Source organism: Saccoglossus kowalevskii, chromosome 18 (assembly GCF_978046115.1).
Source record: "Saccoglossus kowalevskii chromosome 18, keSacKowa6.1, whole genome shotgun sequence".
In the NCBI taxonomy this organism is placed as follows: domain Eukaryota; kingdom Metazoa; phylum Hemichordata; class Enteropneusta; family Harrimaniidae; genus Saccoglossus; species Saccoglossus kowalevskii.
In genome coordinates, this window is record NC_140658.1 from 20,548,336 (window position 1) to 20,562,169 (window position 13,834).

Genomic DNA, 13,834 nt, shown 5'->3' on the forward strand with positions numbered 1-13,834 from the left:
CTAAACAATTTAACATAAAATAGATACAATAAATAAATGCCACGTAACTGCAACTATCTCATCTGTTAAAAAAAATAAAATTTATTTTTTGTTATAAAAAATAAGTTAGCGAGATATCCATGTCAGTAAGTGCCCCCCTCCCAATCCTATAATGAGTGAAGTAGAGTGGGGTGGGTGAGCGTGTCCCTTAGTTTTACTTTCACGCCCAAGAATGTTATTCGTGCAGTAAAAGTAGAAAGGGAGTCTTAATATCTAAAGACATTGAAATATTTCCCCTATAATAGACATATCACTTAAGTGTGATTTTAGCATTCCAGTTGTAGCAAATTGGAATTTCAATAATAATAAATCTAGGTTGAGTGTACCAAAATGATACTTTCAGAACCGAATAATCACAGCATCATGAAACCCATAATAAGTTTGTATAACTTCAACATTAAGAATGTCAGCGTTTTTAATGTATACATGGTCAATCAACGTTCCACTTTCTGTAGTTGGTAAGGCTACACATTGTTTGAATCCTTGCTTTTCCAAAATGTTCTGCACACTGGAAGACACAAGTATATTTTCGTTGAAATCACCAATAATAATGTTACTTGCAGATATTTTACTCATTTCACTAACCAGACACAATAGGTTTTCTCTAAACACATCAGCTTTATATGACCGCGGTCTATATATAACAGCTACTGACACACGTATGTCTTCCACATAAAAAGCTAAGTACTCCAAATTAGATACATGTAGCTTGAGGAATTCAGTACTTTTATGAATGCTAGAATAAACTGCTACACCTCCATGTGCCTGTTGTTTCAAATCTGATGTGATCTCATTAGATGTGTCATAAGATAATGACCGTGGTTTGTGATGAAAATCAAAATCTTTTAATTCCAATTCACTATATAGTTGCCCATCCAGTAGCCAGGTTTCTGTCAAACACATAAAATCAACATTAACAAGTCTTTTATCGCATTTGATGTCTTCAAAATGAGATAATAATCCTTCAACATTGAGTAGCAAGATAGTACATTGGCAAACCCTGTCTGACACTGATTTTGATGTCAAGTATTTTGGCATGCTTAATAGAGCTGATTCAATCTTTTCATTGCAATACATACTCGATTCCTTGAAATCTTGAATAATAAGGCCATCTAATGTCTTAACTCTACTCAAGGCTACATAAGCTTGCCCTGGAGAAAATATTTTATTCAATGATACTACAGCTTTCTCTACTGTTAATCCTTGTACTTTGTGTATAGTGCATGCATAAGCTAGCTTTAATGGATATTGTCTTCTAATGCCTCCACCATTGTTTACTCTGTCCTCTGATGGTTTTATAGGTGTGCTATTTAGTAATAATACAGAGAAGCTTCCAGATTTACTGCGTAGTTTAGTACCAACCTTCACGTTATCAAACACTACATATATACAGGATGGAAATATGTTATTGTCTTCAAAAGAAATATGTGAAATTTTGCCAAAAACACCATTTACTAGACCATCAGATACATCAATGTTTTTAATTAACATCACACGAGCATTTATAGCCAAAGTAACCGTCTTTGCCAAGTTTGTATTGTAGACTTTGACATAGTTCCTCTCTCTCTGTTCTAGTTTTTTAGTTTTAGTATTTCTAGAAAAGTCTTGAGCATTAATACATATGGGGTTTGAACATGTTAAATGAAGCATGTTTATATTACATTGATCCACATCTTTATTTGTTGCAAATATATGCATACCATTGTACTCTTCACCAGTTTCACACAGACGAAACATGTTCACAACACTTGCTGGTAATTCATCAGATTTTCTTCGTGTTCTGACGCTATTTAATGCCTCAGCAAACTGTTGATCTTGCTGCCTTACTACATCTGTTAATTCAGCAATGGCGAAATAATCATTCCACAGATCCATGCCTTCGCTACTAACATATAAAGCTTTTCCTTTTACAGGTGGTAATTGATAAAAATCGCCTACAGCAATCACAGAAACATTTCCAAATGGTGAATAGTCACCAGTCTGTTTGATTTGCCTTAATCTCCCATGTATATAACAAAGCAACTTCTTGTCAACCATTGAAATTTCATCAATAATAAGAATCTGCAGACTACTAAGTTTGGATCGAATGGTGGTTAATGTATCTTGTCCTAGTGGTTGATATGGCAATTTGGCATCAACTGCTATTGAGAAAGTACTATGGACAGTGGTTGCATTTATGTTGAACGCAGCTACACCGGTTGGTGCTGTTAACAGAACAGAAATATCATCTGGATTTGGTAGAATACGAGCAAGAATTCTTGAAGCCTCATAATACACAGCCTTGATAACATGCGATTTTCCTGTTCCTGCTCCTCCGCTTAAGAACATGTGAAATGGTGCAACATTCTTGCCATTAGCTTTATCTAAACACCATTGTCGAACAGTGTAAAATATATCACGCTGTTTATCATTAAGTGATCTCATCAATATTTTAGCCTCATCTTTGGACATTCCACACTGACTATATACTTCTTTACAAACGTCTTTTTTATCTTTGTGCAACAAGTCTGGAATTGAATCTTCACTTTCTGATTCATTAGATACTGAATTCGTACTAGCTGATTCTAAACATTCTAATCTTTCCTTCTCAGACTCTGGGTGAATTTGTGCCCATGCATCTTCTAAAAGAGGGCATGACTCAAGCATTTGCTCAGCTGCATCAATAACATCAACATCTTTCTCAAACATTGCTTTATTTCTGTCAACTATATATTTTACCCTTTCAGGCCAATTGTTCTTGTATTTCACAGCACCAGTTTGATAAAACTCTTCAAATGAATGGAATTGTTTAGGTTTCAAATGGCATTCAGCTCTATATGGTAGAAAAAGTTGCAATATACTTTGATAATGCTTTTCTGGTTGCTTAGTTACTGAAAATCTTGCATATCTGACAACTGCAGGATCAGTCCTTGTTCTCTTTTGCATATAACCTAGACCATTATTAAGTTTAATAACTTTATTGTTATCAATATTTCTTTTTCTTTCTACCTCTGACGTAGGTACAATTCTGTATTCAGAAGCAAAACTTGCAAGACACATGGTATTAATTTTATTTGGTCTATTCTTATAACGATCAAGCATACTTGTCATCCAAATGTTTTCATTGTTGAGATCTCCGCCTTTACTCATGCTCTTTAAAATTGCTAGTGGAAGACTCATTTTAATTGGAGTATCGCCTGTAGGAATAAATTGTACTTTTCTTGAGCATTCTTTTAACCTCAAATTACAAACTCTGTATACAGCCTCCTGAGCACTCAACTCACGGTTGTGAAGATATACACCTCCAATTTTTTTCATTGCAAGTTTTGCATCCATATTCCCTTCTTTTGATGCTTCCCTCTGTGCATGATCTAACAACAATCCCATTTCTCGTTCTGCTTTTGAAATGTAGCTAATAATGTACACAACACAACTGTAGGCATCCACAATATATTGTATGTCCATATTTGCATTCCAGCATCGCAGAAGATCTTTGTTATATTGATTTACCCAAACATCAGAAGGTTGGCGTTTTAAAACTATGCTTGTTTTCTTTGTCAACACGCTACACGCTTTCTCAAAGTTTTCTTGGGTTAATTCAATGTACGCAAACCAGGATGAAACAGATGTGAAGTTCTTTTCAGAATTGAGTAGTATATTCCAGATTTTTGTCAAAATTGCCATGGCTGTATCTTTAGTCATCTCATTTTTTTGGTCTGTTTCTTGATATTCTGATTCACTATCAACATAATTCTGTATGACATCATCAGTTTCAATTGTTTTCTCTTCTTTGTCATTAGATTTGTCTGCATCAGTTTGAACAATAAAGGTTTTTTCTGAAGGTGGGCGTGGGAAATTAAATCTACAAGTAGTACCAAGTTTTCTGCAAGTTTTTGAATGTCTTGTACTGTGTTTTTGTACACTATTCACAATCTCATTAAGTTCTTCATCTTGTTCCGGAGATGGCATTTCACAAGTGACATATTTGTCCACAAAAGTTGTTACTTCTTCATCATCATCTTTATCAATAATTGGTGCATCCTTTACCCAGAAAAGACAATGTGTATGAGGAGAACCACGTTGCTGAAATTCAACACGGTAAAAATAATCTACTATTTCGCCAATAGGTGCTGCAGGTGACATTATTACCTGTTTCAAAAAAGAGTGGAATCTGTGTTCAAACATTCGAGCTGCAGTTACAGGGTTGTTTCTTAATACAGAACATTTTTCAGACCAATCAAGCTCTTCAAAACTTCGTGTATCACCTTCTTCTCGAAGAATACATTCAATTATTTCAGGCCATCTCGTGTCAGCAGATGAAAATGAACAAAACCATGTAGGTATACCAAGCTGTCTTAACATTGCAAATAAATCTTTCTGTGCACTTTGCCAAAAAGGGGGTGTTCCACGGATGGGTTTCAAAAACTTGTATCCCTCATTGTGCTTAAGAATGTCAGTCAATGACTGTGAATTTGTTAGAGTTGCAGCTGTTACAGATTGACCACCTGCTTTACCAGAACCTTTGCGTAAAGCAATAGACACATTTGAGACAACTTGTTGTACTTCTGACAAATACTGAGCATAAAATATAAAATCTGTATTTTTTGCAAATCTACCATCTGCATTCATCAAACGAGTATGCAGATATCTTGACAATGTTATTTTTTCACTGCGTTTGTCATGAAATGTTGGTGATCCTTCAGGATACAATACAGGAAAAGACTTTGCTTCATTACCCTCATCCATTAACATTTTAACTGGACTATTTCCTTCAGCAGGGGCAATACAAGATATTTCATCAGAAGGTTGATCAAGAACTTCGGGTCCAACATCAACTGGTTGAAGACATGTATCTAAAAGTAATCCATCTTTTTCTTCTTCATTGTCCTCAAAATCTCTATTTTTTTCTTCAGAATGTTTTGAGGCACTATCTTCGCTATCTGGTGTTTCAATTTCTTCTTCAATTTTTGCTAAAGGATTAACCCAATCTTTGTTAAAACAAACATCACTATACCATTTATTGTTCTTCTGGAGATATACTAATGCATTCTTTATATGAGCCTCATTTACAAAGTGATACTGATAATGGCCCTTGTATGTTAGTTTCCGCTTCAGTTTTACTTTTATCATTTGGTCATCTGATTCACATCTTGGTAAAATGGATGTAGCTTTATCAATGCTAGAAGGGACACATACAACAGGTCCATGAACACCATTCTGTCCACCTTTTGGTAAAGCCAACATTTTCATAAAAGGTATGTGCAATGCCACCAAATGTTGTTCAAGAGAGTTTAAACATTTTAATTCATCTGGAATAGGCTTCAGATTAAGATTGTTGGTAACTGCTTCACATGGAATTTTACCACTCAGAATTTTTCTTTGACAAGTGAAACAAATCCATAATTTACACTGTCCATTTTTCAAATATAAACATTCACTATCACTAGAACACACACTGCTACATTTGTGTAGATAATCTTCGGTAATACACTTATCTGCAATTAATACGACATTTCCACCTTTTTTGGTGTACACCTCTTTTTTACAGTGAATAACTTGATTTCTGAAGAGTCGCCGATGGCATACTGCACAGACAAAATCTGGTCCATAGGCAATTTCATTTCTAAACATATCCAATACATTTCTAAAATATTGTTTCTTATTTGATTCTATTAATCTCTTGGTGGGTGTTCTATTTAAAACATCTTTTCTATGCTGTTCATTCTTTTTATATTTTGTAGTACTCCTTGCCTTCACAGCTTCTCTGTGTGACTCATTGGTTTTATATTTTGTAGTACTCCTTGTCTTCACAGCTTCTCTGTGTGACTCATTGGTTTTATATTTTGTAGTACTCCTTGCCTTCACAGCTTCTCTGTGCGACTCATTCGATTTATATTTTGTAGTACTCCTTGCCTTCACAGCTTCTCTGTGTGACTCATTGGATTTATATTTTGTAGTACACCTTGCCTTCACAGCTTCTCTGTGCGACTCATTGGATTTATATTTTGTAATACTTTTTGATTTCACTGCTTCTCTATGTGACGGATTATATTTATATTTTGCTCTGCTCCTTGTCTTCCAAACTTCCCTATGTATGTCATTTTGTTCATATTTTACTTTGCTTCTTGCCTTTAGAGATTCCCTGTGTGACTCATTATCTTTATATTTAGTAATGCTTCTAGATTTCACAGACTCCCTGTGTAATTCATCGTCTTTATATTTTGTAATGCTTTTTGTCTTCAAAGCTTCTCTGTGAGACTTATTATTTGCATAATGTTGAATCATGTTCTTTTTTTTCCTCTGGCAAAAACTGTCATCATTGTAATATCGCTCTCGCTGTTTCTCTAGTTTACATTTATTAACAACATGTTGCTCAGTTTGTTTTCTTTGAAAATATTCTTTCAAACATTTAAGATAGGAACGTCTGCCCCGAGATCGTGTAATTTTTGCTGGTGTAGTTAAAGTGTTTGGTACATCATCTGACTCTATATTACTATCATTTTTAAATAATTTCATTGTTGTTCCAATATCAGTTTCTATGCTTTCTAAGCGTCTTTTCTTCATTCCAATTGTTGACACCCTGTCTTGTTCTATAATAATGCTCTGGGAGCAGTCACACAACATATCACCAGCATGCTTGACACATTCAATCACTTCATAATGTATTTCCATGGCGTGTTTTAAGTATATTGCTTTACCATTATTGGATACACTCTTGTTAAGCTGATAGTTGGAGTATCTAATCCATTTACCTCTGCTAAATGTACAAATATCTGTTCTTAATAAATCAGCAGCTCCAAGTATTTCAACTTCTGTTGCCCATGTTTGAGCATATTGCATACCAGATACTATAATGTAATCATCAACAGACACATGGCCTGGTCTTAAAAAGGGGTAAAATACAGGGTTATTCTTCTTTAGATGATTTACAATGGCTAATCTGATTTGCATGTGGTTATCCTCACTTCCAGATAGTACATATGACAAAGCCCGGAAAAAACAATTACCATCCCCTTGGATAGATTTGGTTTTGCATGGTTCACCCATTTCAAAATTTTCAGTATGAAACCCAAATCTGTCTCTTTCATTTTGTAAACTAAGTTCAGTACACAATATTTGACACATCTCAGAGGACAAGGGTTTATATAAAAAAGGTGTATGATCTGATTCAACGAACTCCACTTCATTATCTGACTGTGTTTCACTGTCAACAACATGATACTTTTCAGCATTAACATTTATACCCGTTACTTCAAACTGTTCATTTTCATGCACGTGCATGGATACAGCAAGATCACAACAATGTTTATACACCATCTCAATACTACTGAACTTGATTACTATGCTTAATCCATCAGGTGCTACCATGCCTTTGGAATTTCTTGAATGTGAATCAAAGATCCAATAAAATCCATCATTCTTGATCACAGCAAATGCTGCTCCGCCAAATATAACAAAGCATGAATTATATTCAGTTAATGATATATCAAGAGCATTGTCAAATGGTGTAAGAAATGTGTTCTCATCATCACTTTCACCAATAATACCAAATAATGAGTCACCAACACTCAAAGTAAACTGGGTGTCAAATAAATCAACTGTTTGTGGTAATTCTGTCACCAATAACAGTTCTGAATTAACAGTTGTAGACTGTTGTAAAAAGCCATACAATTCATTACCAGTTTGCAGTATTATATCCAAGTCTTCCGATTCCCATGAATCTACATATTTGATTTGACTGAATATCATAGAAACTAAGCTATTTGCAACACACTGTTTTCCACTGTTATCTAGAAATTGATGATGACCTTGATGAAAACTTCCTTGTACTGAAGTTTTTAGCATGAACTTATTACCTGTTGTCTGATCATTAACATTTCCAACTGAATCATTTAAGAAATGAAATTGCTCTAATGAGAAACTCTCTGCAACATTATTTGTTTCTTCATCATGTACTTTATTAAAAACACTTCCAGCACTAATTTGCAACTCGTTCTGATCCCGAAAGATAATACTTACAGATTCATTCTGATCCCGAAGGACAATACTTTCTGATTCATTATGATCCCGAAGGACAGTATTGCTATGATCCCGAAGGACAGTATTGCTATGATCCCGAAGGACAGTATTGCTATGATCCCGAAGGACAGTATTGCTATGATCCCGAAGGACAGTATTGCTATGATCCCGAAGGACAGTATTGCTATGATCCCGAAGGACAGTACTTTCTGATTCATTATGATCCCGAAGGACAATACTTTCTGATTTATTATGATCCCGAAGGACAGTATCGCTTTGATCCCGAAGGACAGTATCGCTTTGATCCCGAAGGACAGTATCGCTTTGATCCCGAAGGACATTGGTTGGTGGGTTTCTACCCAAGGCCAACCTCTTCTTTAGAGCTTCACCTCTCTTCCAACCTTTCTTTCGAGGCATCTGAAAGATACAATTGTCAAAATACAATCGATTTATTTAATATATTTGCTAAATTGAGCACTGTTTTTACTTACAAGAGATAGGTACATTGTTATTAAAATACAGATGCTACCTGTGTCAATTTCATTAGCAATACTGCTAATTTGCAAGCAAAACAGTGAGATAAATTGCAAACTTGCATTGTGACTTTTTTCCTTCAGTTAAATACCACACAGCTGTCTTGAATTGCATCATCACACAAATGCATGTACATAGGTCTGATGTCTGTGTTTATGATTTTTGAAGTTTATACAGTTGTTAATAAAGAGCTAAACATACACTCATATCTACCTCTAAACATGTTCAAACATGATCAAAGTGTTTGTGTGAATGAGATCTGGTTGTAAAAAAATGGTTGATTTCAAAAATATGTTACCTAAAAATTGTGGACATACAGGTGTCTTGAATTAGAACACTATAAAACTTTATTTACTGCTTAGAATGTCTATTGAATTACTAAACTAAAAACCTGATTGGTCCAGATATGTATGCATAGACTAGAAAGATTGACACATACAAATGTATATATATATCAATTCCCCAGTTGAGTGACAAAATGATCTACATATAGCACTAACTCCCACAAATCATGTGAACTTTGATATATTTTACCATAATGCTGACATGTAGTAATAATGTGTATAAGTATCAATTCACACTTCATTATTAACGGCTAATAAAATGTGTACATGTTTGATACATAATTTTTAACCAAATTAAAATTATATAAGGTATAGATCATAACAAATTCAACTTTCATGCTTAGACATATCTTACCTTTCAATATACAGGAATAGATTGTTATAGACTGCAAGTGAAATATAGAGAACTGTTAAATTATGCAACATAGTGAATTTACAATTATTATAGTAATGTGATGGTCAACACAGCAATTTTTGGTATTAATACAGATAAATGGCAAACCTACACAGGAAAGTGTAACAAACAACTCTTTAATAAACATAATAAAAAATATTCACTGAATCTCTATTCACTAAACTATTCACTCTTCGCTACAAATTATTTAAAAAATTGTTCGCCCTGTTAATTGATTCAGATAGATTTCAGGAAACGTGAAATAGCAAATCATTACAACCAATGATTATTGACAAGGGGTCATTAACTTGACCAGTGGCTGAAACCGCAACATGCAGTTAGTACTATAGGTCAAAGGTCACAATACAAAATAAGTCATTGTCAATGACACGTCCCCGTTCTGTTCATATTTGAGTGACATATACATTCAAAGCAGCAACAATATGGATGTTGAACTGCATTCAGTAAAACAAAATAGCCACCAGTCAGCCATTTTTAACACAATCCAAACAAAAATTTAAACTAAATTTGCCCATGCATGACTAAGATTCAGTTCCGGTATGGTGAAAATGTGCAATTTTTGTAAATTTTTGACCTTAAAAGGACTGGCCCAAATGCACAGGCATATGTATGATATAATGTATAATGTGTATGTGAAGTTTGAACTTGATCTGTCCAGGCATGTCCGAGATATGGATCGAAAACTAAATTCTTTAAAACAAAATGGCCGCCAGTTGGCCATTTTGAACTTGATCCGAAGAAAAATTGGTATGCATCAAGCTTATATTATGTTTAATATATGCACTAAATCTGAACAAAATGGCCATTATTCAGCTATTGTTAAGCGGATCATGAAACAAATGCACATATCTATTTGTGACATGATGTACCATGTGTGTGTGAAGTTTGAACTTGATCAATCCAGACATGTCTCGGATACGGATCCAGAACTGAAATCTTTAAAACAAAATGGCCGCCAGTCGGCCATTTCAAGCCCGATCCAAAAAAAAATGACGTGCATCAAGGTCCTATTATGTTTAATGTATGTACCAAATTTGAACAAAATCTGTCCATGCATAACTGAGATCCGGGTCCGGAATGGTGAAAATGTGCGATTTTGATGCATTTTCGGCCTTAAAATGACCGCTATTCGGCTATCATTAATCAGATCATGAAAAAAATGCATGTGCATATGTCCCATATAATGTGTGATGTATGAGTGAAGTTTGAACTTAATCGGTCCATGCATGTTCGAGATACAGGTGATCATGGACGCACAGACGCACACAGGGCAAAACATAAGTCCCCGTTTTCGGACTACGTCCGAACGGGGACTAACAATCAGCCTGTCAGCTGAGATAGCCCCGATGTTAGCTGTTCAAAATTAGATATCATCATGAATTGAACAAATCTCAGATAGGTATACCTGAGGTACCTATATGTATGGTATCCAAGCAATAGGCTCAAAATCAACCATTAGATAGTCAAGTACACACAAGACGATTGAAATATCAATGCAACATACCCACAAATAACAAAAATAGCAATTAATTAAGGACCAGCAAGAAAATTTGGTAAAAAACACATGTGCAAAGAACCGGATGACTCCAGGTTTTGAAATTGTTAACACATACATTGGGGTAACCCTGAATCTCTGTCCCCAGCCAATATTTCCCCGACCAAATTGAATGGCCCCCTGGCCAATGAGCCATTTACATGTTTTTCTCACAAATTTTTATATATTTAACACCACTAGCCAATCTCTGGCTCAGGCCAAATTGAATGGCATACATACAAAATACGTTTTTTGAAATTCAGTCCCTCATCCCCTTGGCTTTATCGCCGATTTTTTCGTCGCCAGAGTGATTTACATCATCAATTTTGTTTCACAAGCGTCTCTAATAAATCTATCTAACCGCTGAACTGAATTAATGATATTATCAAAAAATCATAGAAGATTTGGCGAAAATCAGTCGTTTTTGGCATCAACATATTTTCGCTTGGAAACGCAATGGTGATAAGACTCGATTTTCAAGGACGCAGGTTGTATACAAGTATACAAGTACTGTCTACGATGTACTGCAAAATGGAAATAATATACTTATTTAACCATTGATTTTTGTACAAAACTCCAAGAACACAAAACAGACAACAAAAGACAAAAAAAAAAACTGCCGAGTACACTACACAGTCACTGTAGTCACACCAATAAGAAAAACATACAAATTAAATGTCAGTGAACACAATCTTTATAAAAAAAATTGCAGTTTGCAGCCTCTATGGACAAGTTCACAACCTCTAATATTGCAAAACTGTCAGTTGTGAACTGTACATTAAATCTTATTAGGATTTCCACATACAGTTACACAGATCAAAAAAAAAATCAATATTAAGACAGGAAAAATAATGCTTTTTTGTCAAGGGTATAAACTAAATTCTCTTATCCTGGGGGTATTTTTGTGAGTGTACAAGTATGCATTCAAATTATCAAAACTTCAAAAGTAATCATAGTACAAATGTTAAGTGAACAAAATTATCAATTATGATTTCGGATTTGTTGGAAAAGTGGCCGAATAGCTGTGACATTGTGTATTTGGTGATGAGAACTGCCAAGCCAGTTTATAAAACAGTGAACAAAGATTTTTTCATAAATATTACTGACCACGAAAGACGCCCATCGCGAAATGTCTCTATATTACTGTCGAGTCATGGTAACTTGTCGGCCAATTCACTTCCGCGTTTTACGTACATTGGCGAGTGGCGTTAAATATATAAAAAATTGCGAGAAAAACATGTAAATTAATAACTCATTGGCCAGGGGTCGGGGGCCAGAGATTCGGGTTACCTCATACATTGCTAGTTTTGGGAATTGAGGTTTGACCTTTCTAAATAATCGACACTATAAAATAGCGACATTGTTCAATTATTTCACCCATTATAGCTGTAAAATAATGTCTTTGTTTGTTTGTGCCGCTCAAATGACACGTCTGTGACTTTCTATATTTCCAAATTTATTAGACATGTGCAATGCTTTCAAAAGTTGAACACGATGCACGCACTTCCGGTCGACATGACTGGGCGACGCCATGATTGTTTTACACGATAAATGACTAGAAAATGCACAAAATCTATCATATTTAATATCTTACACCGAAAACTGGACCTGAGAATGCGACTACTAGACCTTTACATTTCGGATACGTTCACTTATAGTAACATATATTGTCATATATTATCAATATTCAACTTTTGAATCTCCGATCATAAAATAAACGTGTACTCACCAAAACGAAAGCGCAGCATATAAACTTCGACCGTCTGGTGGCGCTATATAGTTTTCACAGTCACGGCCTGAGAGACGGGTCGTTGTCCAAGTCCAACAGTCTTAGTTATACCATGGAACTATAAACCAGTTCCATGGTTATACTAGTAATTAGTAGTGCAATAAAATTTACGAAATCAGATCACACCTAGTTTTTTTTTCAGATTGATTTGTGGAAATTTTATGCCTTTATTTTAATCGTGTTCAAATGCAAAAATGTGCATATTTTGTACACGAATTAAAGTTATATATACTTGTAGAGGCTGTAAATATAAACGACGCTGTATTGATTGTCAGTGTTTTATCGAGTACATGACATGATTTATGTACGGTTTATACTAAGACTATACATGTGTTGTAATTTGATCAATATTAAAGTACGCGTCTGTCACTGCTAGACCGTCGTTTTATGTAACTGTTATGATATGACAGTTTATACCGGGCATACTCTGTCCCGGGACTCGCCCACACAGATGTAAACAAAATATTATACATATTAATTTTATAACCAGAACTTGACATGACTTAGACGTCTCTGGTATCATATTGACAACATAATTTTACAACATATATATAATAATAATTATAAGTTATTAAACTAAGTACAAGATGGAATGCGAGAACTGGAGCACATGTGCAAGAAAATATTTAAAATGTTTTGTTTATGGTGCGGCAATTAACAATTTCAAAAACGACTATAGGTCCCATCCGTGGTTACATGCAGTTCTAGTATAATGTGCGCCCTCTATGGCAGCCAGGCCGCAGAAACTTCTTAATACATCTCCACAATGAAGCCTCATATTTTACGCTAACATGACATGCGTTATATTTTAGTATTTAAAATGTTTTCAGGCTATTTCAAATGTGAACATCCTGACGGTGAACCTTGTTATTTAAATACACGCATTGCCGGATTAGTGAGTCACAAGAAATTAATTCATCCAATAAAGAAAGAAACTGTATAATGAAATCACTGCCATCGCCGCTATGTTAACCAGCCATGGTTAAACAACATGCTTGATTTAAATTACTATGACAAACAGTAAACTACAGAAAGAGTCATGTCTAGCAAATATCATCAATAAAATCTTTAACGGTCATGTGACCTTGGCCGCCATATTGGATTTTCTGAAAATGACAAAAAACTTTAAAAATCTTCTTTTTAAAAATGGCTCATTCCTATGATAAGAAATTTGCTTTGCA

At 34.8% G+C, this 13,834-nt stretch overlaps 1 protein-coding gene and 1 long non-coding RNA gene across 2 annotated transcripts; both read right to left on the reverse strand.

Annotated features, from left to right (window-relative positions):
- Window positions 1–378: 378 nt before the first annotated feature.
- On the reverse strand, window positions 379–7,863 carry LOC146731666 (uncharacterized). Its single transcript, XM_085492985.1, has one exon. The coding sequence runs from the start codon at window positions 7,861–7,863 to the stop codon at window positions 379–381; it is 7,485 nt and encodes a 2,494-aa protein (XP_085349111.1).
- Window positions 7,864–7,951: 88 nt separating this feature from the next.
- Window positions 7,952–12,653, reverse strand: LOC146731667 (uncharacterized). The gene is made up of 3 exons (XR_014926968.1): window positions 12,594–12,653; window positions 9,271–9,301; window positions 7,952–8,454 (listed from the first exon to the last, which is right to left on the reverse strand). It is a non-coding gene; the product is annotated as an uncharacterized LOC146731667 (long non-coding RNA).
- Between the last annotated feature and the right edge of the window lie 1,181 nt (window positions 12,654–13,834).

Coding starts and splice junctions, on each gene's coding strand:
- LOC146731666 (XM_085492985.1), bottom strand. CDS start 7,863: ATGCTAAAAACTTCAGTACAAGGAAGTTTTCATCAAGGTCATCATCAA.